Source organism: Gobio gobio (assembly GCF_949357685.1).
Source record: "Gobio gobio genome assembly, chromosome: 16".
In the NCBI taxonomy this organism is placed as follows: Eukaryota; Metazoa; Chordata; class Actinopteri; order Cypriniformes; family Gobionidae; genus Gobio; species Gobio gobio.
Genome location: NC_137109.1, coordinates 35177864 through 35190887, shown reverse-complemented (window position 1 = coordinate 35190887; position 13024 = coordinate 35177864). Strand labels below are relative to the sequence as shown.

Here is a 13024-nt window from a genome sequence, read left to right as displayed (position 1 = left end):
GGAGAAAACGTATCTAGACCAGCAGTTTGGGCAGCTTTTCCCTTTAAAGGGTCATGAAACCCCCCGTTTCAGCAGCAGTCAGTTCTCACCCCAGTTTTGAAAAATGCTATAAAAGTGGCCGTGGTTTAGCGGCGGAGTGGAGGGGGACAAGGGGAGACTGACAGCATATCATCGGTTTCTGATTCAGACAATTTTATTTCTTAAGTTATTATTAAGTTACACGCAACACAATATACACATGGTTTTGTAAGCTCACCGTTACACAAATACATATACAGTATATCCCGTGACACCTATAATTCAATGGACAATTAAATGCACAGCCATTCGCAATTTGTTCTTTGCATCGAAAATATATTTGAACACGCTGTTGCATACCTTTGATCACTTTTTAGGCTTATTTTGTGGAGTTTTTCTAAACCGCTTAAATGGACGTAAAGAGTGGTTACACTCACAATGTGGATGAATCACGTTTGTGTCATAGACTCAGGATCTATTGAACGTAGGCAACGCAGAAACTTATACAAAGCGGAAAAAACACTCGTTTTTGATCCATTAATGCATCTCTGACTTACTGTGTACGATCTCACTGTTTGAAGCGCCAGTCAGAGGAAAATGCCTATCAACACGTGCTGTCATGAATTAAGCAACGCATCTTCTCATAGGACAAAGACGGTGAGTCATCACCATACTATAGTACGAGAAAACGTCACAGCCCATGATGTTGACATGTTGACAAATTTAAACCAGGAAGTTGAAAATAGAGCAAAAAGGTTTAAAATTAACTAGTTTTCTCCCACATTCAAAACGAACAGATGGTAACATGTCTTCCATGATGTTCAACACACATAGTTCTGTTAAAATCTCAGAAAATTTGGTTTAGGGTTTCATGAACCTTTAAAAGCAATCAGAAGCAGCAGCAGTCTGATATGAGTGAGAAAATTCTACGCTAGTCTCACGTCCATGGGCAGGGGACGGCTAAGCCTTACACACTCTCTCCACATATGAGTTTGGAAAACATGCTTCATTTAATAACAAACAAATAATGTTTATGGTTTTATACATTGCAAATTCCCCAGCATGTATGATAATATTTTTAGACCTCTGTATGTTTGTTTTGACAAAATTCCTTCCACCTACCATATATTTTACTCTGACATGCTTTTAGTATTTAAAAAAATGCTTATCCCTTTTCTCATGCCATGCTCTCGTTGACAAATATGTATCTATAAATATATAGTATACATATATCTACTTTTTTTTTTTTCAAGGATGGATATGGATTCTACCACTTATATAATTAAAACATTTCATTGTGCCATTACAGATGGAGAATATGTACTATAAAATGTGCATCAATACCCCAACGCCCACCACAGCTTCACAATGGATATTGTAAACATGTAGACAGTCTTATCACTTGCCTGAAATGACAAGTTGGTGCATTTCAAATGCGACTGCATAATCTCTTTGAAATATTTGAATACCAGACAACCAAAACAACAGAAACCATGGATTACACCCCGTACAAACACAAGCAATGGTCCTTTGCCATGGCTTCTTGCCATTGCTCTTCTTAGTGTGCCTGAGCCACATTTTATATAAACCATTTTACTGGGGATTAGAATGTAATCGGACTGTCCGTAATACACTGTGGTGTTAAGAAGAACATTGATTGTTTAGGTGAGTCTGAGAAATGGGAGAAAAGGAGAGAAAGTAAAACATACAGTCTCTCTTCTAGTGAAATAAAGAGTGAGAAAAGGAAAAGGCCAATCTGTAAAGAGCTCAATGAAATTAAGCTGCCCAAGTTCACAAAGACTTAGATATGAACTGTTGCACCATTGTGTGTATCAGCCATAGGGTCGTGAGGTTTATAAACACAACTTGATGCTGATGGTACTTGGACGCAAACGTGAGTCAGACGCTCAAGGCTGAGAAACAAACTTTATCACTGCCTCCCCTCTCCTGCGACTCTTTAAAAATGCATGCTCCACTCTAGCACAGTCTCATCATAAAATCTTCTGGAAAAAACTGGCAATGTGAGCGAAAAGCAAGATTTTCTAAGGCAGTTGGACCACACTAAAAAGTGGGGGTGATTCATTTCACAGCTTTTCTTTCCTTTTTCGGATAAACAAGAGCTGAGTTGGATGATGAGGAGGCCCTGAAGCCTGTGAGGCAAATTTATATCAATACTGGACTTTTTCTTGCTCCAAGAGAGATTAGTATCTTCCAGGGCTTTGGAGGAGAACACAGCCTCTGGTTACACATTTTCAAACACTATGCAATTCAAGTACAGCGATTCACATGGGAGCTTCCACTAAAATTCACTCCACATTTTCTGTGGTAAAAACACTGAGAAAAACTCACTGATCAGAATGTTTGGTTTTGGGAGGAGACAGAGAGTCTGATTGCCTTCTGTTGCTCAGGGGCTGGGAACTGGGGTCATGACTGATCTGCTTAAAACTGAATCCAAAGCCCAGGGAGAAAACACTTCCTCTAAAGTGAAAGATCCAGAAAGAGAAAGATCCAGTCAAATCCAGGGCTCCAGCCTCTGGGATCCACTTGCTCCAGCCTGGCAGGTCTGTCAGGCACAGACTGAGTCCCGCTGGAACTGGAATCAAAGTCATCTCCCCCTAACTGTGACATTCACAGCATTTCAATTGAGCCATCAGTCTGTCAGACACAATGCCTCCCCCTGCCTAGGGATTTAGGGGGTTCGCTTTTTCTTTGCCATGATCACTGTGTCATGCTTCTGAAAAAACACAGCATGAAGAAAGTATGTTTAATGCATTATGCCTCTGTATTCCCTGCGGAAAAGACCAGCTTTGCGGGTCATAAATACAAGTTTTGGATGCTGCTTTGCTACTTCCACCAGCTAGACTAGCAAGACTATTTGAACAGCTCTTTATAAAAGTTCCGTCAAACCATTCATGATGCTTTTCTCTGTCGTTATCGCTGATTGTATCTATCGTCCTTTATCTCACCTTTCTCTTTCTGGCTTCTTTATTCAACCCTTCCTCTTTGCTTTCTCTATCTCTGGCAGACTGGGCTCCTGTAAAGAGGAGATAAAGTCCTCCAGCAGGCCAGGCCCGAAGCCTATGTCCCCATCGGACTTTCTGGACAAGCTGATGGGAAGAACCTCCGGCTATGATGCTCGCATCAGACCCAACTTCAAAGGTGTGACAGAACGTAAACAAACAAGTTTTTGACAGGATATATGCAACAACCTAGTGTGAAACCGGTAGCAGCATGACAGTAGTGGCTCCTGGGAACTTCCATGAGGTGACAGTAGATAGAACCCAGTGACCTGACTGTGTTATTACAACAAATACACTAAACACTGGGAATGCTCTTTGAAAAGTGTTCTGTTCATATTATAACAATTAGTAAGGGTTCATTGATGAATGATGACTAAGATGACTAATGTTTTTGTGAGAATTTTTTTTGGTAAATTATACATTTAAGTTCCACTTGTCCCACTATCTATTTTTCACTCACTCTCTAAACCTTGAGAAAACTATGTGTAAGTCTAAACAAAAGAAACTTTGGTAACACTTTACAATAAGGTTCATTAGTTAGCATTAGTTAACTACATTAGTTAACTTGAACTAATAATGAACTGCACTTTCAGTATAAAGCATTTATTTATCGTTGTTAATGATAATTTCAACATTTACTAATGCATTATTAAAATATTGCTAACATTAGTAAATGCACTGTGAACTAACATGAACAAACCACGAACAGCTGTATTTTTATTAACTAACGTTAACAAAGATTAACTAATGCTGAACAGAGGTGTTGTTCATGTTAACTAATGTTAACTAATACAACCTTATTGTAAAGTGTTACCGAAACTTTTCTCCTCTATTTCAACAGGACCACCAGTAAATGTCACCTGTAATATTTTCATCAACAGCTTTGGATCCATTACTGAGACAACTATGGTATGTAACAACACTGGTTCGTTTTAGTTTAAAATCAAAGATGCAGCATTGAACGTGTCTTGTCTAAAATGCAAAGTGGAATTCCTTCTCTTTCTCTTCATTCTTTTGGGCAGCATGCTCTGTTATATTTCTATTATACTGCTGGGTGAATTTTAGTTGCTTGCCTGACTTCTTGAGGAGCAAATCACTTAGAAGTTTAGAGTCCAGTGGGTCAGCTGATGTGCTGATAATGAACTGTCCACCATGCAATTAAAATGAAAAATTGAGAGAACAACCACAAATTTAAGGGAGGAAAAATGAAAGGGTGATACTCTCATCCTCTAAAGCCTGTGCTTAGAGCTAAGTGTCTCTGTCAGCAGAATGTTTCGGTTGACTGTTACAGATTTCCATTGTTAGCGGTCTGTTAGTCGGTTAACCTGAGGTTAGGTCATTGGAAATTGAAGATTTACAACAGAAATTAATGTCAGAGGAGAACAAGTTATTTACCTACAAGTCAAGAGCATGTTTGATTTAGTCTGTGTTAGGTTCGCAATTAAAAAAAAAGAACATTGGGTCTAAAAACAACATAAATAATTAACAAGTCCAGAAATTGAACTATATTTCAGGACCCAACACATTTTTTCTTCTTCCTACAGGATTACAGGCTTAACGTCTTTTTACGCCAGCAGTGGAACGACCCTCGACTGGCCTATAGTGAATATCCTGATGCATCTCTAGACCTGGACCCTTCTATGTTGGACTCCATATGGAAACCCGACTTGTTCTTTGCTAATGAGAAAGGTGCAAACTTCCATGAAGTCACAACAGACAACAAGCTGCTGAGGATATTTCAGGATGGGAATGTGCTTTACAGCATTAGGTAAGCAGAGAAGTCTAAAGAGATTTCAAAGAACAAAGGGTAATTAACAAGAATTAGGGACGAAGGGCAAGAGATTTTGCATTAAAATACCCCTGACAAAATATATTGGTCGAATTTGAGGTTTTCACAAAAATTAGTTCATTAAGCGATCTAAGTCTTGCGATCCCAATGCTTCAAATAGCAATTAAACATCTAAAATTATCTTTATTTCTATGTTTTCTGGGAGGTGTACTTTCCTAAATCTTTTCTTTGTTTTAATAATTTTTCAGTTTTTCTCTGCTCACTTCTTGACGACTGGTCTCCTCTCAGCACAATTTTGGTCTCGTTCATTTATATATTCAATATTCAAAGCAAATTCTCGATGGCATGAGTCTTAACCAATGAAATGTGATTAAATCCATGCTGATGTAAACAAAACCAGCTTGTTGCTAACCAGTCGTAATAACGCCTTCGTGATTAATTAAAACATTAACGTTGCTATTGTAGATGTGTTGATCACTATTTATCTGGCCACACATCCATGCAGGAAAAATCATGAAAATTATTTCACAGAATTTAGTGTATTTTATAAACTTGTTAACATGAGATGGGCAATTTGTTATTAATTGTAATTATTGATATTTTATCGCATAATTTTGCTACATGGGTAGCTCTTAACCAGTGACACACTTCTCAAACTGACAAATCAGAAAAATCCGAAATCAGAAAAAAAAAATGTATGGAGACCTAATTTTTGCTCATTTTATCATTCTGACACATTTTGCCAGCACGGGTCACATATCCCTAGAAAAATGTTATTAAGTTGATTTTAATGATGGACATAATTGCAATTAATCATGCCTTGGTCCCTCTTTGGAAACTACAAGGGGGGATCACGTGTTGAAGAGCCTTAAAAGATCTCCACATCAGAGTGTGTAAGTGTAGATATTTTGGGGTTTGAATTTAGGGTTATCACAGCACAAAATAAATTGGTTCCTCAAAAAAGCACTGGTGGCTTTGTCTTTCTCTGAGGCATTGCATTACAGCAGGTAATTATACTGTTTCCTCTATCTAAACTTTCTAATAGTGGCGACTGAACTTCACGGCTGAAACTTTAATGTATCAGCCACACGATAAACAAGTGTAAAGAAAAGATGGTTTGCTTTTACTTAGAAGGCATGTGATAAAAACTGAGCAATTCAAACCTCATTTAGGAATTCACTTCTAATCGTAAATCAAAGGGAAAAGTGTACGGCCTCATGCAGAGAGGGTATAAACTGGGATTTTTTTCTGAAATTATAATTCTGCCTCAACAAGAATTGTTCATGCATAAAAAAAATGTAATTATATAAATGTACTCAAACTCATGTTGTTCCACAACTTTGTAGAACACACAAAATATATATTTTGAAGAATGTACTGGTTGTTTTATATATGCAATTTCAGTTACTGGGGTCTAGAGCTTGGTTGGAAACGATGGCAAAGTGTCATTGTAATATTATTAAATTTATTTAAAGTAGTCCATACAACTTATGCACTATATTCAAAGTCTTCTTAAGTCAGACAATAGATTTTTGCCACTAACAGATAAAAATGTAAGATACCATTCAATAAAAATGTGCACCTCCAGTGACCAGTAGTAGTCAGTGAGTCAACAAATCATTCAGACCAGATCAATGGATTTATTCAAAAATGTATTTCTATAAATTGATCATTCAAAATATCCCACTCAATAGAATGATTCATTCACAAATCACTACTTTTCTCATAAACAAGCCACAAAGCAATTTAATGGCATGGAATTTAATGCATATGGACCACTTTTATGATATGTATATGGTTCACTTGTGTCATTTTGAAGCTTGAAAGCTTAATCTTCAATCAGATATTAGTTTAAAAAAAGAGACATGAGGGCCAATAACAAGATTAAACGATGACAGTTTTTTTTTCATCCTTTCTACCTCCGCTTCTCCTCCTCAGTGTTCCTTGCAAACTATTTTTTGGTCTTTCTCTATCCTCCATTTAACACCTTTTTCTGCCCTTTGTGGTTTCACTCTTTCCACTGACTATTCCCCACTTTCTGCTTTCCTGTTTTGCGCTGTCTCAGGCTAACACTCATCCTGTCTTGTCCCATGGACTTGAAGAATTTCCCAATGGACATTCAGACCTGTACCATGCAGCTAGAGAGCTGTGAGTACTCTATTCTTCTCTTCATCTCTCCCTCCCCCATCTCTCCTCGCCTTCCCCTCTTCACACATTGCTGCATTCGATTCTTCTGACACTGTTTTAATATGCGCGATAAGCAATCACCATGAAGGTGAAACACAGTAAACGCATAACTCTACATGTATTTAAATAAAACTCTACATGTATGTAGTAAAAACACTAATGTTAAGAAATATGAATACAATTTCAAATAACTGTTTTCTATTTTAATATATGTTAAAGTGTAATTTATTCCTGTGATGGTAAAGCTGAATTTTCAGCACCATTACATCACAGCTGAAAACAGTTGCACTGCTTAATATTTTTGTGGAAACTTTTTTTATTCCTTGATGAATAGAAAGTTACTGACCCCAAACTTTTAATTGGTAGAGCATATCATGAACTGTTTCCATTAATATCCTGTTAAGACGGCAATGACAATTCACTTTTTATCTATTTGTACTTGTGAGCCAGATAACCCTGAGCATTATGGGATTAAAAAAATGTGTAGAAAAGGAATAACTCAAAACCGTTTTCTATGTCTCACTGCACAAAAAAAGAATTGGCAAGAGGAAGTATCAACGATACAGCATCCTCATTTTAAAATTGTGCGTAGTGTCCTTCCTTATTACCTTGATAAAAAGACGAGGGAGCCAAAGAAATAGACTATTCACCACCCCAGTGCCCTCAGAGCAGATAGCATCTTAACTCCTAGAACCAATTTAAAGGATATCAATAATGAAACTTTCATTTTGTGTCCCCTTTATTGTGTGACCCACCTCAGTTGCCCAAGAGGCTTTTAATTCCACCTCCCTAAGACAAAAGAAGTCTGATTTCTAACCACAAGAAAAGCCAAATAAGATATCAGTGTAAGGCAGAAATACACTGCAGATGTCACTTAGCTTGACATCTGGATTTTCCTTTTGGATTATTTATATAAATCCCAATTTATGTGTGGTGACCAAAGAGAGCACCTCTACATTCAGTGACTTCGGTGAATGTATGGTTTAAAAGATTTAGGGGACAAACTACACCAAGACAGTGTGTTTTACTGTCCTTTCTGCGTCCTCTGTATGTCTACAGTATTTATTCAATGAGTGGAAAAAGCCCTCCTCCGTAGCCGCAGTTAAAATTGCCCTCTTCTAAGGACTAGGGTCAGACAGAGTGAGAGACACGGGAAGACAGGCAGGTTTACTGTCTAACAAAGGCGTTATGGAGGGCATAATCATTTGTGATTAGACAAGAGCACCTTTTTTAGGGCTTTGAAAGGGCCCGCTGAACACTGTTTTGACAAGTGTTGGGACGTACCCGTGGGGTGGGATCACCTTGTCTAGAAAGGACACATCCAGGTAGAGAAATCTGATGCTTGAGCATTAAAACAAAGGTGTAAGCAGAAAACCAAAGGAGAAAGTAAGTTTAGGGCATGTGGTGTGCAAAAGTGTTGTCGAGGGAAGATATTTTTCAAGGAAAAACACGATGACAAAGGCAAAAAAAAAAGGAAAATTGGGAAAGTAAACAAATGTAGCATTGTTGTAAACACAGGCTATGTGACCCTTTAGCATTAAAGCTTTAAAAAAATAATGTTTTTTTTAGGTATTATACACAGAGATTAACAGGTGCTTTTGTGTATTATAATGGACACACAAATCACATATGCTTATATGACCCAGAGTGACACTGGGATGCATAAAAAAAAGTATTTATCTGAAATATACAGTACACCACTGTTCAAAACTTTGGCATCAGTACGATTTTTTTAAAAGAAATAAAATACTATTATTAAGCAAGAATGCATTCAATTGATCAAAGTTGACAGCAAAGATATTTATAAAAATAAAAATAAATGAAATAAATGCTGTTTCTTTGACCTTTGCATTCAAAGAATCCTCCAAACAAATTATTTTCAACAAAGAATATTAAGCAGCACAACTATTTTTAATATTGATAATCATTTAAAATATATATTGAGCACAAAATAAACATTACAATTATTTCTGAAGGATTTTGACATACTGAAGAATACATTGCATATAATGCCTTTTTGATCCTTCCTCATCTTGGAAAAACATTCATATTTCTTGTACTAGTTTGAATACAATGTTTGGAACCACACCAAACTTTTCAAAGACACCATGACATTCAAGGACTTTCAGTCTTCATCCTTTTTTCATGGGTTTGTTGTTTTGAAGACGGAAGGGGACGGGGAGGTTTGTGAATAATAGATGTCTTTGTAAATCCCTGAGGGTCTCTGATAGACATCAATATTATTCAGATTTGTCAAGTATTCTACACTGTTATTGCATGCCTAATGCATTTTTAATAGGCCCCTAATCTCACCGTGTACTACAGAAGGAGAGACCTGTTAGAAAATTATGTGGGGGATGTGAAGAATTTGAAGTAAGTAGCATATAAAAAATAATATATAAGAAAGAAATATTTCCAATGAATTTGCTCAAATACTTCATGTTGCTTGTATGCTGGATGTAATAATCCGGAGTATATAAACATCTTCACTACTCAAAGGTCTGTACCAGACATTCAATCTATCCGTCTACCACTTTGGTTTGTTGTCTGTCCGGTGACCTTTTATGCAGCGTACAAAGTATGGGATGAGAGTGGAAGCTTGACAGGTGCAATTCACACTTTTATGCACAGATATGCTTTTTTTCTATTTCATTCTCTCCCTTTTCACAGTTGGCTACACCATGAACGATCTGATCTTCGAGTGGCTTTCTGATAACCCAGTGCAAGTGGCAGATGATTTGACTCTTCCTCAGTTTTTACTAAAGGAGGAAAAAGATCTCGGCTACTGCACTAAGCATTACAACACAGGTACACGTTCCACTACAACCTTCGCGCATATCAAATAATATCTTTATTTTAAAAAATCATATACACTGTTGCATAGAGAACTGTTTTCAAGGTCTTCTAATGAATTTTTAAATGTATTTATGGTGTTGCCCCTACATAAACCAGCAATACGACAATAACAACTTTGTGCGTAAACAACAATGCATTAAAAGTTGCTATGCATAGTTACTTACCTGTGAAACTCTTCATGTTCTCCTAGGTAAATTCACCTGTATTGAGGTGAAGTTTCACTTAGAGAGACAGATGGGCTACTATCTCATTCAGATGTACATCCCCAGCCTGCTGATTGTCATCCTGTCTTGGGTATCTTTCTGGATCAACATGGATGCTGCCCCTGCTCGGGTAGGCTTGGGTATCACCACTGTGCTGACCATGACTACCCAGAGCTCTGGCTCACGAGCCTCTCTACCCAAGGTAACATAACCAAACTGGCCCAGTTCTGTGGAAAAAACATTTCAGAAATCAGTGCACTTACTGGATGATGAGTGAAATCAATGAAAATGAAGAATAAAAACACACAAGAGCATAGAGAGAGGTGAGAATAAGCTTGAAGTGCTTATTTTAATTATTAAAAAGAGCTAAATTAGCAGGGAAATTATGCTGAAGAGCATGTATATAATGAATAATAATACAAATTTCAATTTCGATTGATTCCTCTCAACCATTCCAGTTTCATTACGGTTCTATAAAAGGTTCTTTTAACACTTTTAAAGAAGACATGTCTTAGCCTAGAAATCTAGATGCACCCTAGCGGCAGCCAGTGTTGGGCACGTTACTTAAAAAAAGTAATTAGTTATAGTTACTAGTTACTTCTTACAAATAGTAACTGAGTTAGTAACTGAGTTACATCATTATAAAAGTAACTAATTACCAGGGAAAGTAATTACTGCGTTACTTTTTTTTTTTTTCTCCAAATGTTCAAATATGTCAAATAACTTGGATGCCCCCAATATTAGATATGTTAAATGAATGAATTGGACACTAAATAGAATAAATTATTATTATTAAACATTGTACATTAATGTACACTATTGTAATGTTACTGTGGGACAATGTGAGAGACACCTATCAAATTCAATGCATTATTGTAAATATTATCAGTAGGCCTACTATAGTGTAAATATTGTGTAAATATTATCAGTAGGCCTACTATAGTGTAAATATTGTGTAAATATTATCAGTAGGCCTACTATACTTTCCTTTGGTAGTGGAGCTCACGTTATCACCTGGGTTTTTAGCCACTCATTTTGTGGCATATGATGATGTGAGGCGCTTCAGAATCACTTGCCACCGGCGTGGAGAGACTCTTTCTTCCTGGGCATAAGTTGCACGTTACTTAAAGATTCTTACCTTTCACCTCAACGAGGGAAAAGTAGCGCTTATACTTCCAATTTGCGAAAGCTACCTTTGAAGTCGTTGGACCATCGCTGAATGTGCATATGCGTGTGCGTCATAGGTGTGTGTGTGTGTGTGTGTGTGTGTGTCTGTGAACCAAAGACCGTGAAAAAAATAGGTGTGAACTCAACCTATCAACTTCAACCTTGTCTCCCACCCACCAATCATCATCAGTTATGTGTACCACCGCACCCACCCCCAACACGTATGGCTGGTGCGCGCGCACACACACACACACACACAAGTTGCAGGTCCGACTGACAGAGAGCCTGTTCGGATGAAAAGCGCTTCAGTGAGCTCAATTATAGTAACGCGATTAAAGCCGCATTTCTTTTCCTCAGTAACGCTAACGGCGTTGTAACGGGAGAAACAGTAATTCGTTTGATTACTCGTTACTGAAAAAAATAATTCCGTTAGTAACGCCGTTTATCTGTAACGCCGTTATTCCCATCACTGGCGGCAGCAAATCTAATTTGAAGCCAGGGTAGTCTAGCAACTCTCCGTTGGCTTGCGAGGTTGAAAAACCAAACTCTGGTCAGGCCAATCACATCGTGTATAGAGTCGGTGGGCGGGCTTAACATAATGACGGCAGAGTTGCACGTTTCGCGTGCTACTTGTAAGCAAAGAAGCTGGCGAACAGCGGTCTTTCGAATCGGCTTTGGCAGCGACTCTGGAAGACTTGGAGTTAAGCTTTTCTTTGAGAAAAGAACAAAGAACGCCACTGAAGTCATTCTTAAGAAAGGAAGATGAGGTTTTCGGAGTTTTGCCGCCCGGATGCGAAAGTTTAATCTATCAACTAGCTCCGCTTCACCTTCTTCGTTGCTCTGGTTGGTTGTAGCGCTATCCTATTGCGTGCAGAGGGAATTTGAAAGTCAACCGTTTATCCCGCCCCTTGGACTGAGCCCTGCCAATGGTGAGTTCCCAGACCCAAAATCTTAATGTGGGTCTGGCTTGTCAGGCTAGACATGTCTGGACATGTCAAATTATAATTTCAGATTTCAAAATAAATCAGAAATCAGACTACTATCTGAAATCAGACTACTATTAGATCAGGGCTGTGTTTTTCAAAAGCATCGTGAGTTAAGTTGATCATAGAGACAATGGGTGGCAATGGTTCTACGATCTATTTAGGCTTGCTTTTGTGAATGCATCCTAAAGCCCTATTCGCACGGGATTAGTATTATCTGGGGACCTTGTGTGTTTTAGAAATCACCAAGCGGCAACCTCCCGCAGTTTCTCTTGAAGCCAATACGGAAGTGACTTAAACTACAACTTATCGACTGGCCACTAGGGACAGGCTCCAGAAGGAAGCAGAATCTCATTGAGCCCCATGTTAAAATGCCCAATTTAACAGCAGAAAAAAAACATCTTTACAGCCTGGTACAAATTGTGGTTTTGGTCTATACGGCTAATTTTGCCCTTCATGACAACTGTGAGGGGGGTGCATTTTTTTTATAACTCATTCGTTTACATTATATAAAGCCTTAAAGTTCTGCATAATTAAGGACGTGGCCTTTTTGAGTGACAGGTGGATAGCCATTTATCTACTGTCTGTTAGTCATCACACCACCTCAGCTCCAGCCACGTCCCGCCTCTTTGCCCATTTTCTGTTATCCGGGAGTGACGCGCTGCCAAGATGGCAACGGCCAGCTCGTCCCTACTTTACACTTCAAAACTGCTCTTCAGAATCCTATGGGTGACGTCACGGACCACGTCCATATTTTTTTAACGGTCTATGGAAATCACCCCTCCCCCACATCTGATTTTC

General features: G+C 38.1%; 1 protein-coding gene across 1 annotated transcript in view; it reads left to right on the top strand.

Moving 5' to 3' along the window:
• The window catches only part of glra4a (glycine receptor, alpha 4a), a 64810-nt gene that overhangs the window by 41486 nt on the left and 10300 nt on the right, over positions 1 to 13024 (top strand). The window contains exons 2-7 of the mRNA XM_079838536.1: positions 3044 to 3177; positions 3880 to 3947; positions 4583 to 4806; positions 6893 to 6975; positions 9685 to 9822; positions 10061 to 10275. Coding sequence (XP_079694662.1) covers positions 3044 to 3177; positions 3880 to 3947; positions 4583 to 4806; positions 6893 to 6975; positions 9685 to 9822; positions 10061 to 10275 — 862 coding nt within the window. The remainder of the gene's footprint in view (positions 1 to 3043; positions 3178 to 3879; positions 3948 to 4582; positions 4807 to 6892; positions 6976 to 9684; positions 9823 to 10060; positions 10276 to 13024) is intronic.